Source organism: Hypomesus nipponensis, chromosome 9 (assembly GCF_054491055.1).
Source record: "Hypomesus nipponensis isolate SF chromosome 9, ASM5449105v1, whole genome shotgun sequence".
Lineage (NCBI taxonomy): Eukaryota > Metazoa > Chordata > Actinopteri > Osmeriformes > Osmeridae > Hypomesus > Hypomesus nipponensis.
This window is the reverse complement of record NC_140369.1, coordinates 2,024,947-2,041,674: the sequence shown is the minus strand read 5'-3', so window position 1 is coordinate 2,041,674 and position 16,728 is coordinate 2,024,947. Positions and strand designations below refer to the sequence as shown.

Here is a 16,728-nt window from a genome sequence, read left to right as displayed (position 1 = left end):
CGCATTCACACACTGATGTGGTTGCTGGATTGTTTTCTCTGTTTGCTGTTAAAAATAAATGAATACATGGATGCTTTCATTAATTAATACTCACATCGTCCTCGTTGGCTTGTCTCTGTCTCCTTTGAATTTCCCTTTCTCTGACCCTGTCTATGTCCTCGTCCTTGTTTGTCCTTGTCTCTCTCCTTGTCTCTCTCCCTGTCTTTCTCCCTGTCTCTCTCTCCCTGTCTCCCCTTCTCTCTCTCTCCCTGTTCTCAGTATGGGAAGTTGAGCTCACAGGAGCCACAAGTGTTAACGTAATGGCCACGGGAGTCCAGTTCCCCACAGATCACATTCAATCTGCTTCCCACTGCTTGGCTTACCCAGCCCAGCCTCGGGCTGGTCCACTACTACCTCCACTGCCTGACCACATATCTCTCTTTCCTGGTCTTATTATCTCCCCACACCTCCTCCCACCCACCCACCCCCTCCCTCCCGCCACGAGAAGCAAGGCCCAACAAAAGGAGTATTCCGGTAATCCCACGTCACGAATAATAATTGTAGATCAATACCTGTGTGGAGGCTCACTATGAGAGATTTGCAAAAGCAGTGAAATTCAATGCTTGGTTCTGACTCAGCATTCAGCATACAATAGGCAGCCCCACGGATCGGACTGAGAAGCGGAGAGGAGAGGGGGGAGGAAAGGAGAGGGGAGGAGGTATAGAAAGATAATGAGACAAGGAGAAAGATAGATATTAACCCAGATAGGTAGTATTCCAGAGAGCACAATACAGATGGAGGGACGTGGATTTAAGATGACGATGGGAGAGAAGGATGGAGGGAGTGAGGGGGAGGGGGTACTCTCTCTCTCCCTCTCTCTCCCTCTCTCTCTCTCTCTCGCTTTTTCTTCCGCTCTTCTCTTGCCCTCTCCCTCCTCCCTCTCTCCACCCACTCTCCTTTCATCCCCTCTCCGTCACCTTCATGTACTTCCACTCCAACCTATGCTCAGGACATGATTCCCTCTCTCTCTCTCTCTCTCTCTCTCTCTCTCTCTCTCTCTCTCTCTCTCGTCCTTTCCTCTCCTGTCCTTTCTCTTTCTCTCCGCCTTCACTGTCTGTCTGGCTCCCCCCTCCCTCCCTCTCCGCCTCTCTCCCTCCCTCTCTCCATTGCTCCCTTCCTCCTTCTCTGCCTCCCTCTCTCCATCCCTCTATCCCTCCCTCCCTCTCCGCCTCCCTCCCTCCCTCTCTCCATCCTTCCCGTTCTCTGGAGGATTGTCCCAGCTCTGCACAGCCCCTGGTTCTGGGTACTGTCACACTAGCTGGCTGGCCCACTTAGCAGCCCCCCTAGACATGCTGAAGGACGCTGGCTGGGCTGCCCAACCATCTCTGCTTGCGCTGTGTTGGAAGGGTGGGAGACGGAATGTGCAGCCCAGAGAGAGAGAGAGAAAAAAGGAAAACAGAGAGGAGGAAGGGATAGTGAGGGAGATACGAGGAAAGAAACGAAGAGGGAGACCCCTCTCTCTCCATCTCTTACTCCTCTTCTCTCTCTCCCTCCCTCTCTCCCCCCCTCTCTCTCTCTCCCCCCCCTCTCTCTCTGCTTCAGGAGAGCAAGCTTGTCCCTTGAGGGACTCCACCCAGTAGATGCTGTGATGGTAGCTCACTCACTATGCACAACGTACAACTCAACACACACTCACACGGTATCCAACCGACAGACGCCACGGTTTGCTAACGACCGCAGTCCAACACATGGATAATTGAGCTGGACCTCAGAGAGGGCCGTGTAATGAGATAGTCGCCCCCTCATGTCAGTCCTCCGGCAGGGCAGAGCAGCCACGAAGGCTCCAGGTGGGCTGAAGTGTATGGGGAAGCTGGCAGACTTTTTAAAGCGAAGACCTCGGGAGATTAGCATCGCTCGCACCGCGGCAGCAACATCATTAGCGTGGCTGATCTGTCCCGCATCCCTCATTTACACTTTAGCAGGCGTGTTAGTTACCCTGGCTAGTCTCTGTTTGTGTGTGTTCATAACGCAGGTTTGTTAGCTAGCCTAGCTAGCTGGCCTAGCTGTAGCTGAGGCCTTGCCGCTGAACGCGATGAAACTCGGTAGAGTTATTAGCTTAGCAAGCTAATGGGCGTTAGCTTCTTGTTAGCCGCACTGAATACGCCATGGGGGTAAGTGCACGTGCACATGTCGAGAGATTACTGACCACAGGAGCACAGTTTAGTGTGTTTGCGTTATTTTGTGTTCAAGAATATCCCTTTGCTATGTGGGGTGCTTTAAAAAAATGTGTGGTAAATTCTGCTGTTGTTTTTTTTTTTTAAGGCACATTTTGTGAGCTTTTTGTTTTAAACGTCAAACGAGCAGATCCAATGCTTAATTGCGTTGACCTAGAAAAGTCTCTTTCACTTTCCCTTTCGTTTTGCTCACAAACACAAAACCCCTCGGTTGAACTGACGATCGGACCGGTCAGGTTTATTGCTCGAACCGTGAGCACACAATTGTGTTTCTGTGTGACTGCCTGTCGCAAAGCAAACACGCACAAGCACACCACCTGCAACACTGACAGACAGTTACAACATTCACACCTACACACAAGCACAGACAGACACACTCACACACTCACATACACACATCCGTTAGTCTCTCTTGGCTGACTAATTAATCTAGAGGCACAGATCCAGGGCTGTATATGCTGCCAGACACCAGAGATAGCCCAATATCACCCTCCTGCATGTCACTGACTCACTGCTCAGATAGTGCAGAATCACCCTGCCTTCCCAGTCAGAATACGACCCAGTAAAAAGCAGTCTGGTAGAGGGGGAGTCCATAACGAGTGTATTTACATACTGTACACATCTCTTACATGTCTTTAAATGGGGATGGAAGAAAAGGCCTTTGAAAGGATGTTTGGATCTTGTTTTGGTGTCGCTCCATCTTTCAGAGGCGTAATCAGCATGGAGGATATTGACAGAAAATCCAGTAGGTTGCAGGTTCTTTCAGTGAAGGAGGGGAGAATGTATTGTATCATGGACACACACACACACACACGTACACACACTCACACACTCACTCTCTCTGAAACACTGTCTGCTACTCCCTGTCAAGAGCCTACTGCTGAAGCTGCAACGTCACACCACAGTGTCTCACCTGGAAGACATGAGTTGTGTGTTCCTCATTTGTCCCTTCCTGTGTTCTCTTCCTCTCTCCCATCCCTCTTCTACCTCACCCACGCCTCCTCTCCTATCTTTCCGTCTCTCTCTGTTCTCTCCCTCTCCTGCCAAGGTGTCTTTCTCCTTCCTTCCTTCCCTCTCTCTCTCTGTCTCTCCCTTTCTCTCTGTATCTCTCTCTCTCTCTCTCTCTCTCTCTCTCTCTCTCTCTCTCTCTCTCTCTCTCTCTCTCTCTCTCTGTCTCTCTCTCTCTGTCTCTCTCTCTCTCTCTGTATCTCTCTCTCTCTCTCTCTCTCTCTCCCTCTCTCTCTGTATCTCTCTCTCTCTCTCTCTCTCTCTCTCTCTCTCTCTCTCTCTCTCTCTCTCTCTCTCTCTCTGTCTCTCCCTCTCTCTCTGTCTCTCTCTCTCTCTCTCTCTCTCTCTCTCTCTCTCCCTCTCTCTCTCTCTCTCTCTCTCTCTCTCTCTCTGTATCTCTCTCTCTCTCTCTCTCCCTCTCTCTCTCTCTCTCTCTCTCTCTCTCTCTGTCTCTCTCTCTGTCTCTGTCTCTCTCTCTCTCTCTGTCTCTCTCTCTGTCTCTGTCTCTCTCTCTGTCTCTGTCTCTCTCTCTGTCTCTGTCTCTCTCTCTCTCTCTCTCTCTCTCTCTCTGTCTCTCTCCCTCTGCTTCTGTCTGTGCTCTTTTGGGATGTCATGGTGAAAATGCTGAAACAAAGACAGGCTCATATCCCATCCTTTTGATGGAACTAAGAAAGGCTTTTATGTGTTACCTAGCTGAATGTGATTCCCTCAGGGAAATCAGTGATTGCTCAAAAGTTTGATGCTGTGTGATCAAATGCTTTCACCCTGTCACACCGAATCAGCGAAAGCACAACCTGATTGTGTATATTTGCGCGCGTGTGTGTGTGTGCACATTCTACCTGTGTGTATTTAATCAGGGAGGGGAATTCATCAGCTGGACCTTTGTGTGTGTCTGAGGACGTCTGGGGCTGTGTATTTATAGACCTCTCAGGGGACAGATTGCGAGCGCGCGCACACACACACACACAGCATGGTTCTCTACCCAGACGTGTGTGTGTGTGTAGGGTGAAGGCTGTACCTGTCCATACATGAGGCAGCCGTTGGTAGACCCTTCACCACATCTTATCTTACACACACACACACAAAGCCAAGTATCCTCACACACACATAAACACACAAACACACACACCCTTCTGAGAGTAGAACTTCAGTCTCCCACTAGGGGAAAGTTGCCCACTGAAGAGCTGAACCTGCCAATCTTTAAGTGTTCCCTCAACATTGACTGGAGTCTGTTTCCAACCCACCACATCTGTATAGACCCACTTTATCTGGAAAGGTCATCCTGCCTCAGTGGACAGGGAGTGGGAGGACGAGGAGAGGACATTGATTGATAAATCCAGCTGAACTCTCCCTGACTGTTTCCCTCTCCCAAGCCCGCACTGCCTAGCGTACAGCCATCTCTATGGCAACAGCTGTTCTTCCCCTGTTGGTGAGTGAGCAGGTGACTGAAGCTGAGCAAGTCATCCAGATCGATGGAGGCCGACACACCCCCCCCGCCCCCCCGCCCCCCCGCCCCCCCGTCTCCTCGCTGAGCCCCCCTGTCAGGCCCCCTGAGAGGGAAACAGCTGTAATCTGGATCAACGGGGATCCACAGTGGGTGGTCCTGACCCTTCCCCCTGGGGTCAGGGGGGGAATCAGGTGGCTGAGCGGTTAGGGAATCGGGCTAGTAATCCGAAGGTGCTAGTTCGATTCCCGGCTGAGCCAAATTACATTGTGTCCTTGGGCAAGGCACATTACCCTACTTGCCTCGGGGGGAATGTCCCTGGACTTACTGTAAGTCGCTCTGGATAAGAGTGTCTGCTAAATGACTAAATGTAAAATGTCCCCCTCTCCACCTACTCAGCCCCTCTCCACACACACCCAGCCCCTCTCCACACACATCCAGCCCCTCTCTCCACACACACCCAGCCCCTCTCCACACACCCAACCCCTCTCCACACACCCAGATGTTAATATAGCTTGAATGCTTTGGCCCATCTTATGTTAACTGAACCCTGGGCTTAGCTGTCTATGGAGATTAACAGTGTTGGAAAAAAGGATAAGTTTCAGGTAATTACTGGTGCCAGAGCCTGGATGACACTGTCTATACTGACCCACAGACAATGACCCTGACGTGTGACACCGTGTGAGGAGGGAGGGAGGGAGGGGTGAAGGACAGAAGTAGGGAATGAGAGAAGGAGGGAAGGAGAGAAGGAGAGAAGGAGGAAGGAGAGAAGGAGGAAGGAGAGAAGGAGGGGAGGAGAGACTGAGGGGAGGAGAGAAAGAGAGAAGGAGGGAAGGAGAGAAGGGGGGAAGGAGGAGCTAATGAGCCTCCACATCTCTCCTCCACCTCCCGCTCCCCCCACTGAGAGTACCGTTCCATTAAACATTTTCATCCCCCCCTCACAAAAAGCCTCCACTGTCTTCCTGCTTGGCTGCATGTGAGCCACAGAGCAGGTATATTACATTGTTACCAGGTCCTCTGTCTTTCCTTGTCGGACGACAGTGTCCTTGAAACGATCTTCACAGGACGCAGGTCTGTGTGTCTTCTCCAGGAACCCCATATGCCAGAGCAGGCCACCAGCAGAAACTCCACACATGCCTGAGGCTTCCGGAAGATCACAGCCACAGGACTGAAGCCTGGATAGGGCCACCGCCAATGTTTCAAGGTTATATCAGAGATACCTCGGCAGGACTTCAAATACTTGATCTGCGACTGATTAGCTTTGCTTGGCAAAATAAAGTTAACTAGTGACGCATTGTACGGTAGGCAAACTCTGCCAATCTGGATTAAGCAATCAAATCCAAGTGTTCGTAGGGATTTCTGTACTATTAGATACACGGGTCGAGGTAAGCCAATCACCTGTAGCTGAACAGAAGGTCACTTCTCCAGATGGCCTATTCCATCGTGGATGTACTCAGCAGTGTAAGTGAGCCAGGATGAGAGTATACAATGTACAGTAGCTTACTGGGTCCATTAAAAATGCATCAGTCATCCTTAAACTTCACGGTCACGGGTAGATGACAAGTGGGTTAAACGTAATGCAGCACTTGGGCTCGGGTCACAAAACCAGACCATGAACATCAATCAATCGGATCCGATGACGCCTGAGTTGGAGAAACCCTCAGGAGAGGGAATGAAAGGTTGCTCTCCAGCTCAAGCTGGGGGAGTGTCCTACTTGTTGCAGAGCAGGTTGACCTGATGGGGCTGAGACGGTGGCTCCATGTTCCCGCACTGACGCGTGTCTGGTTGTAGGCCTGTCAGAGGGAGGGTCTTGGAGGGGTCGCAGGGTCGGGTGTGGGCCTGTCAGAGGGAGGGTCTTGGAGGGGTCGCAGGGTCGGGTGTGGGCCTGTCAGAGGGAGGGTCTTGGAGGGGTCGCAGGGTCGGGTGTGGGCCTGTCAGAAGGAGGGTCTTGGAGGGGTCACAGGGTCGGGTGTGGGCCTGTCAGAAGGAGGGTCTTGGAGGGGTCACAGGGTCAGGTGTGCCAGGTCACGGTGGTTAAGCTCTAACCAGCGGCCTCGGGTTCCAACTTTCCGGAAAGTTGTCTCACTCAATTTACAGTGGGTGCCTGTATTTCCCTCTCCACCACCAAACTACCTCCCCCCTCTCCCTCCCCTCTCCCCCCCACCACCTCCCTCCCCTCTCCCTCCCCTCTCCCCCCCACCACCTCCCCCCTCTCCCTCCCCTCTCCCCCCCACCACCTCCCTCCCCTCTCCCTCCCCTCTCCCCCCCACCACCTCCCTCCCCTCTCCCTCCCCTCTCCCCCCCACCACCTCCCCCCCTCTCCCTCCCCTCTCCCCCCCACCACCTCCCTCCCCTCTCCCTCCCCTCTCCCCCCCACCACCTCCCTCCCCTCTCCCTCCCCTCTCCCCCCCACCACCTCCCCCCCTCTCCCTCCCCTCTCCCCCCCACCACCTCCCTCTTTGTGATTTTCTGTCTGTCGGTTTGAGGGATGATTCTCTGTCTGTCTGCTTGAGGGATGATTCTCTGTCTGTCTGCTTGAGGGATGATTCTCTGTCTGTCTGCTTGAGGGATGATTCTCTGTCTGTCTGCTTGAGGGAGGATTCTTTGTCTGTCTGCTTGAGGGATGATTCTCTGTCTGTCTGCTTGAGGGATGATTCTCTGTTGTCCAAATTGGGCTATTTTGAAAACAGTGTCACGGGTGAAAATGTATTGCTCGCGGGTGGCAGGTTTTTGAGCTACTTCTAAACCTCACACGGCTGGAGCACCCCCCCCCCCCCAAATAAAAATAATAAAAATAAAAATAATAATTATAAAAATATTTTATATCTAAATTTGTTCTTTTTTCTTCCTAAAACCCACTAAAGGACACTATTTAAAAGGATATTTTCCTAAAATTATTCTGGGGGAACACGACCCCAGACCCCCCTAGTTTTGCTGGGTGACAGGAAAAATAATAGGTTTTATCTAGAGGCTTAGCCCCCCAAAAAGTGGGAACCTAGATTCGCTCCTAGGCTGCATGATTAAATAATTTGTTGTAATGAACCATTGAAATGTGACAATAGCAGAAAACAAGGAAAATATTAATCCACCAGTACCTAGCTAGCGTGCATGTGAGGACAGCTAGCTAGCTAGCGTGCATGTGAGGACAGCTAGCTAGCTAGCGTGCATGTGAGGACAGCTAGCTAGCTAGCGTGCATGTGAGGACAGCTCTCGCAAGTGCTAACGCTACAGTGCAGCACCGGCAGGGCTCAGTCGCTCTAATTTACAAGGGGTGAGGAGATCACACCATGGAAATCCCCTCACCATGGCAACCTGGTGGGATGAAATTGAAAAAAAAGGTACGAGCGTCACAGTGCCAACACTTCCTCTGGGCACCTGATGGGTCAAGCGGTTCCTGGCAACCCTAGCAGGCCTCGCCCACGCCAGACGCCCTGTCGGTTCCACTCTGGTCCGATCGGATTAATGCCTTAATCGGATGTCATTATTTATACCTACCCAGACCTCTCTATGTTTAGCAAGCAAAGCTATTTGAAAGCACACGTCATGCTGTAACGGCGACCATTATTAGAACACAGTTGTGAGCTAATCCTTACAACTAGCTGAGCATACAGTAGTCTCCCCTATTAAGGAGGAAATCCCCAACCACAGACACCAGGCTATTTACAGAACCAGATGGCTTCACTCAAGATTGATGGGAAAACACTACAGTCAACTTCCTCTGTTATTCTTGACCAGCGGTGATAATGATGTCAGCTGTTACAGTAACACAGGATTCACTCAAATTAATTAACATCGTCAAACAAGACAACTTTGGTACAGAGCATTTAGGAAGTATTGAATTGATTTAATCAAATGTAGATTTGGCTGGCTGAATATCGGATCGGGGAGGGAAGTCTGCCAAGAAACGTGATGAATAACTGGAGAAAGACCTTTCTAGAAGAGAGAAGTGACCCCCTCTACATGGGACACATCCAATCTCTGGTCCTCAGGTAGATGACCTCTATACCAACACATTAACAACACGTTTCGTCAAGACCCCATTCTGCCACAACGTCTGTGTGTCGAGAGAGAGAGAGAGAGAGAGAGAGAGAGAGAGAGAGAGAGAGAGAGAGAGAGACAGAGACAGAGACAGAGACAGACTAACAAGGAGAGACTTCTAGAATTTCCAAAGTGGGTGATGTCAAGTTTGACAAATGAACTGCCAATAGTCTCGATCTACCCCACCAGTTCACGAGCTTTAGGTCTATGAGGCTGAGTTTGAACTTGAAGGCTGGAAATCAGCAGAGCTTAGTGGATACGGCACGTGAAACACCCTGGCAAGCACACAAACAATTTAATCCTTTTCCCCAGCAGCTTATTGATGGTGGAGATCTCCCACATCGATTAGCAGTTCCTCCAGAGGGGGTATGTCTCCACACACCAAACCTCCATGCATGTGCTGGCTGACACGCATCGATCCAGCCCCATCAAAGATATGTCTCTGGTCAATAATGCTAATGTTTATCTATGCACGCTAACCTGTGTGAAAAAGTACGCATTTGGTAGCTCTCTATCCTCTGTAAATTTCAAAAGTTAAAAATAAAAATAAACACTGACAGATTTTATACATCTGGAAAAAACCATATCTAACTGTCTGGGTGAATATTTCAGCAAGCCCTGGGTATCTCTAAAGCTAGTCTGTTCTTTATAGATATGACTGCTAATTGACATTAGAAAGTGTTAGCATTAGGCTACTTTAGGAACAGCGTCCTATTAATACTCCGGCTCTTTCATCGAGCATCTACACAATAGTGCGATCCAGAACTGACGGCTCATATTTATGCATAATCTGTTCTTTCGCAGCCTTCAAAGAATATTCAGTCAAGTTTCCTCACAAGCTTGAAGTACAGATCCTCGCAAAATTTGAAGTATTTCAGAACCCCCCCCTTCTGCTTGAAGTCCCTCCAAGACATGTGGTGCTCCAGCCAAGCCTAGCCTGGGTAATACTGCAACACCATCCAAAAGTAATTAGCATTTACTTTTTGAGGTTCATGTTGTTTAATTGTAACTTGTTTAACTACATGCTCTTATGGTTCTTCTCTTTGGCACTTATTTTAGTTTTTTCACAATGTATGCTTCATGTTTGGCTACCCGCAATGTTTGTGGATACCTCGGTGTTCTGATCAGTGACCTATGCACTTTTGTAAAGCTCTCTCTTGGAAGTCGCTTTGGATAAAAGCGTCTGCTAAATGAATAAATGTAAATGCAAATGTAAATCTCCACTCACAGATGGCCTTGACTCTAGAGTGAGGAATAGTCATGAATACTTAAAAACCGTATCGAAGCTAAACTAAAAATAAATACATTGGTACAGGAGACTTCCATGATAGCTCCCATTCTGATTAGTAGTAGGCTAGAGGTAGTGGTTTTTCATCTTGGTTTGACTGTCAAATTAATTTGTATGAATTACAATATAGTTTTTTAAGTTTTCTTATCTGTAATTATAATCTGTGATATCTTGTATCTGTTGCATCCTCTGTGGTAATGAGTGTTTAAATGATGATTACTTTTTTACCGTTATAATCAGAGAGGGGAACTGAGAGATTGAGAAACAGAGAGGAGGCGCATGAGGAGAAGAGATACAATGGAAAGAATGTAGGGAAGAGTTAAGGGTGTGTAGAGAGCGGTGGGGAGAGAGAGGAAAGATAGGGAGGGAGAGAGAGACAGGGAGAGACATGCAGAGAGAAATAAAGAGATAGGGAGAGAGAAGAATTCAACTCTTCCAAATGCACTACGCCACAAAAACAATTTCCCCCTCAAAAACGTCCTTCTTACCTAGGTGTCTCATGGCCATTTCAACAATATACAGCAAACTGATATTCTTCCCGATGTTATTACCACCCTGGCAGTATGCTTGATTTAATTCAATTATAATTACAAGACATGAAATGGAATCCCACAGTCCTTACATTGAGGATTAACTCCAACCGTGACTCACACGGTCACGGACGCACACAAATACCCACACGTGCGCACATGAGCTACATCAAGGGACACACACACTCAAGCACGCACTCACAGGAATGTGCTCAAACACATTAGGCCCCTATTCAAATGGGGTAACGGCAGCTTGGAGCTGTTTGGCGTATCGCTTCACAGCCGAGCTGAGACCAACACCAGCCACACACACCACCCCTGCTACAGACAGAGAACCCCCATAGCTGTTGGTCTCCTTGAGAGGCTAGGGTGTGAGGCTAGGATGTGAGGCTAGGATGTGAAGCTAGGGTGTGAGGCTAGGATGTGAGGCTAGGATGTGAGGCTAGGATTTGAGGCTAGGATGTGAGGCTAGGGTGTGAGGCTAGGGTGTGAGGCTAGGGTGTGAGGCTTGGGTGTGAGGCTAGGGTGAGAGGCTAGGGTGTGAGGCTAGGATGTGAGGCTAGGATGTGAGGCTAGGATGTGAGGCTAGGATGTGAGGCTAGGATGTGAGGCTAGGATTTGAGGCTAGGATGTGAGGCTAGGGTGTGAGGCTTGGGTGTGAGGCTAGGGTGAGAGGCTAGGGTGTGAGGCTAGGATGTGAGGCTAGGATGTGAGGCTAGGATATGAGGCTAAGATGTGAGGCTAGGGTGTGAGGCTAACTGTTTTGACTTCTCAGGGAGATCTCCAGCAGTACAAAATCGACACAGACTTAAATGTGCTTCTTTTGGTCAGTTTTTATGTGTGTGTCTGTAGTTGTGTTTGTGTGTGCGTGCCTGTGTGATCGTATCGTCACTCTACCCATCTCGCCTTACATCTTAATGCAATTGCCATCGATTTCCTCCTTAAAACAATCTGCCTGTCAGGCACTTCTGGGTGAAAACATATTGAGTCTACAAGGACCAATAGTTTGTTGAAGACTTCAGCCTGGCAGACCTAATCACCAAGGACCCTCCTGTTATTCATCCTGAGAGGACAGCAATTTAACATTTCACCCGAACAAGGCAGGGTTCGAGCAGCGAAGCGATGGGTTACATCTGACAGAATGTACAAGAACAGGAACCTGCATATAGACGCTGCCGCTGTTCAGAGGGTGTGGAGAGAAGGGAGAGAGTGAGGAGAGAGTGAGGAGAGAGAGAGTGAGGAGAGAGAGGAGAGAGTGAGGAGAGAGTGAGGAGAGAGAGAGGAGAGAGTGAGGAGAGAGTGAGGAGAGAGAGAGGAGAGAGTGAGGAGAGATTGAGTGAGGAGAGAGAGAGGAGAGAGAGAGGAGAGAGTGAGGAGAGAGTGAGGAGAGAGTGAGGAGAGAGAGGAGAGAGTGAGGAGAGAGAGAGGAGAGAGAGAGGAGAGAGTGAGGAGAGAGGAGAGAGTGAGGAAAGAGTGAGGAAAGGAGAGAGTGAGGAGAGAGAGAGGAGAGAGTGAGGAGAGAGAGGAGAGAGTGAGGAGAGAGAGAGGAGAGAGAGAGGAGAGAGTGAGGAGAGAGGAGAGAGTGAGGAAAGAGTGAGGAAAGGAGAGAGTGAGGAGAGAGAGAGGAGAGAGTGAGGAGAGAGAGGAGAGAGTGAGGAGAGAGAGAGGAGAGAGAGAGGAGAGAGTGAGGAGAGAGAGAGAGTGAGGAGAGAGTAAGGAGAGAGTGAGGAGAGAGTGAGGAGAGAGTGAGGAGAGAGAGGAGAGAGTGAGGAGAGAGAGAGTGAGGAGAGAGTGAGGAGAGAGTGAGGAGAGAGAGGAGAGAGTGAGGAGAGAGAGAGTGAGGAGAGAGTGAGGAGAGAGAGTGAGGAGAGAGAGAGTGAGGAGAGAGAGAGGAGAGAGAGAGTGTGAGGAGAGACTTCCTTAATTAGTGCAGACTACTGGAGCACTGGCAGCCACAAACAGAGAATCTGTATTCATGGTTCCCAGGCTCTTCTTTGACTGAAGATGCAGTTGTTTGGGGCTGCACTGGTTGGCTTTAAGAGGATGACTCACACAGGTAACCCTGTGCTAGCGCTGTATTACACTGTGCTTGTGATAGCTGGTGCAAGCCACCCCCCCCCCCTCTCCCTCCAAAGGGTATAGGGAGTTTGAGTTGGCAAAGACATGTTGAGACTTGTTGAGTGTTGAGACAAGCACCAGTTAAGCTCCACGGTTCGCCTTCACAAAACCCCGTTTCCCTTTCCCGCTCGCTAAACACGCCGCACTCTCTTTCCTCGCAGCTCAAGACGACCAGACACCCAACCGAGAAAACAAGATGGCTCATCGTTAATAGATTAATAAATCATCTCCAGCATGTTGTTTGGAAGTTTATAGGCTGTTTGCATGTTTCTTTTTCATGATTAATTCAGCGAGAAGAGGGAAACCCACCTTTCCTGGTAATTTACGTGAGAGATGCCTGTCGACACGGTGTCCTTCACCGGGGACGCAGGTTTGACGGTGAGAAATGGTCCCTCTCAGAAAGGCCCTGTTCCGTACGTGTATTTTTGCGCAGGTCATAACTCCTGGGGCGGGAATCACGGTGACCTCTGGAGATACAGATACTTGAGATGGCACCTACCTCGCAAAGTCAAGCGTTATTAATGTGCAATTGAAAATGTATCGTCACTGAAAAATAAATGAGGTGGGATCTGTGTTCGGAGGAGCAGTGTATACCGGCGACGTTCCCCCTCCAATTGAGCACGAGAAAACAAGCGGGAATCTCGCGGGCGTCATTAAACCTCCCTGTGACCCTTTCATAGCTTTTTCCCCCCATTACGCAGGAAAAAACATGGGACAAGCACCCTATCTGTCAAACGGACAAATTACACCCAGTTACCCCCTCTCCCCTCCCTTCCCTCCTTTCTTCGTTCAAAGGATTTCTGAGCCTCTTAAAGATATCCTGGAGACTAATCCCCTTAGCGCTGCGCCACGCTCAAGCCACACGACCGAGATAAAAAGCAAGTCATTATTCGCAACCTGCTAGTCTCAGTCGGTTGACTTATACCGCGAGCTTGCGGTCTGGTTGGGATTGCTCCCAGAAGAGCAACAGCACCGGACAGTCCAGCGTTTGCCAGGGCGGCTGCTAACCGACACATCTAAAAGTGATTGTGCCTTTTTGGTTGTGGCACATCGACCGTGGAACAAACTGGCCGTTTTTATCCGGTCATCTCCCACCACTGTGACATTTAGCCCAAGTCTAGTCTAAAACGTGTTTTTTGTCTGTGGCGTTCGAGTCAGTTCAGGGTCACTCATGCTTACTCGTCTTGTTTGTATCAAGTTTTCATTTATTTTTCACGTCTTATTTTGATCGGTGCACAACTTTGTACAGCACTTTCTTCAGCATCGGTTGTTATAGATAAACTGACTTGACGCAAACGTCCAACGCCGAGCTCGACAGACCCCGGAAGAGCCCTATGTCCTGTCGCTCTGCATGGCAGGTGCAGGGTCCGTCTCTGTTTCTGATGTCTTCACTCAACTTCAAAGCAGGGGTTACAGAGGACTCTCCGGGTCAAAATCACACACTCAGCGCCTTGGCATGGAACTATGGATGAAATTGGGTGGAGCATTGGGTGTAGGGTAGGCTACTGCATCTTTAGTTCATATACTGGATCATGACGTATGCTTATCCACTGTAAATCAGACTTTTCCAGCGTCCATCCGATATACAGTCATTAGCGTCTATCAGTGTACGATAGCACCGTCCTATCAAAGAATAGTGGGGCCCGTATGTAGTAATAATGGATCATTTATAAATACAACTTGACACCTTTGTAGTCATATAGGCTTGATATGACATTGGAAGGTGTACTGTATAGTGCAGCTTATGGTATGTAATGTACCCTGTGTAGTGTTGGTCTACCCTTTAAAGGTCTCTCATTGGTCCAACTTCTGATATCCCACTGGGCTCTGCCTCGACCCGCAATACTAATTATTTTTCGATCAATTTCATCGGCAATTGCATGGGAAAGGATGAGGCCGTTAACTGGTAGCATAGGTCCCAAAACAGTTGTATATAAAAGCTATTGGATTGTTATTAATCATGTAAATTGAATATTGACATGGTCAAACACTGGCAAATGTACTTTGCTTAAAACATTCTGTTAACATGACTGCGTCCATTGATCCAGAGTAACGACCACGCAGGCAGAAGTGCCGTACTGAGGGCTTCCAGGCCATACAGGAGAAGAACGAGGAACTGTGCATAGTGCATAAGAGTCAGAAGTCTAGAGAGGGGGAGGGAGAAGAGGAGAGAGAGGGGGGCGAGTGAGAGAGAAAGGGGGAGAAAAAGAGGGAGGAGGGGAGGGAGAGAAAGAGAGAGAGAGAAAGAGAGAGAGAGAGAGAGAGAGAGAGAGAGAGAGAGAGAGAGAGAGAGAGAGAGAGAGAGAGAGAGAGAAGGTGCCCAAGTTTAAACCTTGACCAGGGTCAAGGTTTGCTTCCTACACTGATATCAACTAGTCTCCGTGGTGTCGCATCTAGAAGACTCCTCTCCTTCACCTCTCCGTCTGCCAGTGAAATTACGAGAAGACCAACAAACCGAATCAAATGACACCAATCCACTGCAGCGACTTGCGAGGTGGCGAGGTGATGCTCTAGTTCATTAGGTCTCATTTTGCATTGTTATGCCTTTGGAGTATGTTAAGTGCTTTGCTAGGCAGCTGACTTTAATAAATCAAGGGTGGATCAAACGTATCAGATGTTAAAATGAAGACAGGCTGGTGTTATCCTAAACCTGAGGTTTACATGCAGTTTCTTACCTCTCCTGGGCAACGGTAAATGTTCTGTAATTTTCCAGCTTCTCTGACAATGAATGAGTTCTCAATTCTGGTGTAACTTTAGACTAAACTAATGTCTTGTTTTATAAGGAATCTATACATTAATAAATAGGCATACTTTAGATAGACGAGGTAATTGTGTATCATTATGGTGCATAATAAGGCAGGTAAACTGAGATGAGTAACCTAATCATACTCTAGCACACACAACACAGGCGGCAGCTCGTGGCTATCACCTCCGGTCAGATTACATTCATTCATTAGGCTATTGACTTCCTCCCGCGCAGCCCCCGTTACTACAGCCTACACAACAGTGTCAAAACACAGCGCCAATGTCATAAACCGTTGAAGACGAACCACAGACACGGGACATCGAACGTAGCCTACCTTAGCAGCGAACGACGAACTCGGTTTCTCTAGGAGATCCCAAAGTTTTCTCCGTTTATTAGCACAGCACGTGTCCTCAAACTCGTCGCCTTCCCGCTCTCTCATGGTCTCTGCTTCTCGTTTCAGTTCCTCGTTCATCTGCTCCTTCTTCTGGTGGTACCGGGCCTGGCAGCACGACTCCAGATAAATCTCATCAATGCCCCAGAAGTCCAGCTCTTGGCTGAACGACAGAGCACACATCTCCTCCATCATGTGTAACTTTCCTGTGCGATAGAAGTTGAGAATGGACGTAAACGCGCCGGGATGCCTGTCAAAAAAGTACTCGTTGTCATCCAAACTGTAGTCGTCGCATATCTCTATGATAGAGTCGTGTGTGTTGCAGTCTCGCAGTTTTCCGAGTCTGGTTCGTGGCAGTCGGTCTAGTGTTCTCCACAGAACTTCGTGAAGGAGACCCCCGACATTGAGTCGCACCCGGCGGGAGTGTGACTTGCTCCGGATAATTTCCAACGGCTCCGGTGGAAGCGAGGAGGTGGATCGTGACCCGGTTTTATTCATCCTTTCAAAAGAATCTCCGCCGCTCGAGAATGAAAAGTTAAAATGTGATCAGGGAGATGCTGTCCGGAAGAGGACCGCATTAGGGTGTAGTTTCCATCTCTGTGGCTGAAAAAGAAGAACGTTACAGTTCCGTTACAACAGACCAGGCCTAATCATTTGAAAGAATGGCCATACAATCCTGATGACCTACAGCCGTGATAGAGGGAACATTAGTCGCAGAATGTCAGGAGGTTTATCCACTCATCAGAGAACCAAATAGATAATTTAATCTGCTTTAAGACGCGCAGCAGCTTTCGTCGCTGACCAGGGAGGGGGGGGGGGGGGGGGCAATGATAAACTCGACTCTACAAGGGAGCGCTGTCCGGTGCTGAATTATCGTGTCACTTCACAGACGTCCACATTTCTTCGCTGTTCCTTTGTTTAGGTGCTGAAATTATTCATTTTGAGCGGCAGG

General features: G+C 49.1%; 1 protein-coding gene across 1 annotated transcript in view; it reads right to left on the bottom strand.

The window, feature by feature from the left end:
- LOC146272295 (potassium voltage-gated channel subfamily B member 1-like) overlaps positions 1-16,274 on the bottom strand; it is a 36,345-nt gene extending 20,071 nt beyond the window's left edge. Inside the window, exon 1 of the mRNA XM_084705222.1 lies at positions 15,720-16,274. Within this exon, the coding sequence (XP_084561348.1) occupies positions 15,720-16,274 (555 nt within the window). The remainder of the gene's footprint in view (positions 1-15,719) is intronic.
- Between the last annotated feature and the right edge of the window lie 454 nt (positions 16,275-16,728).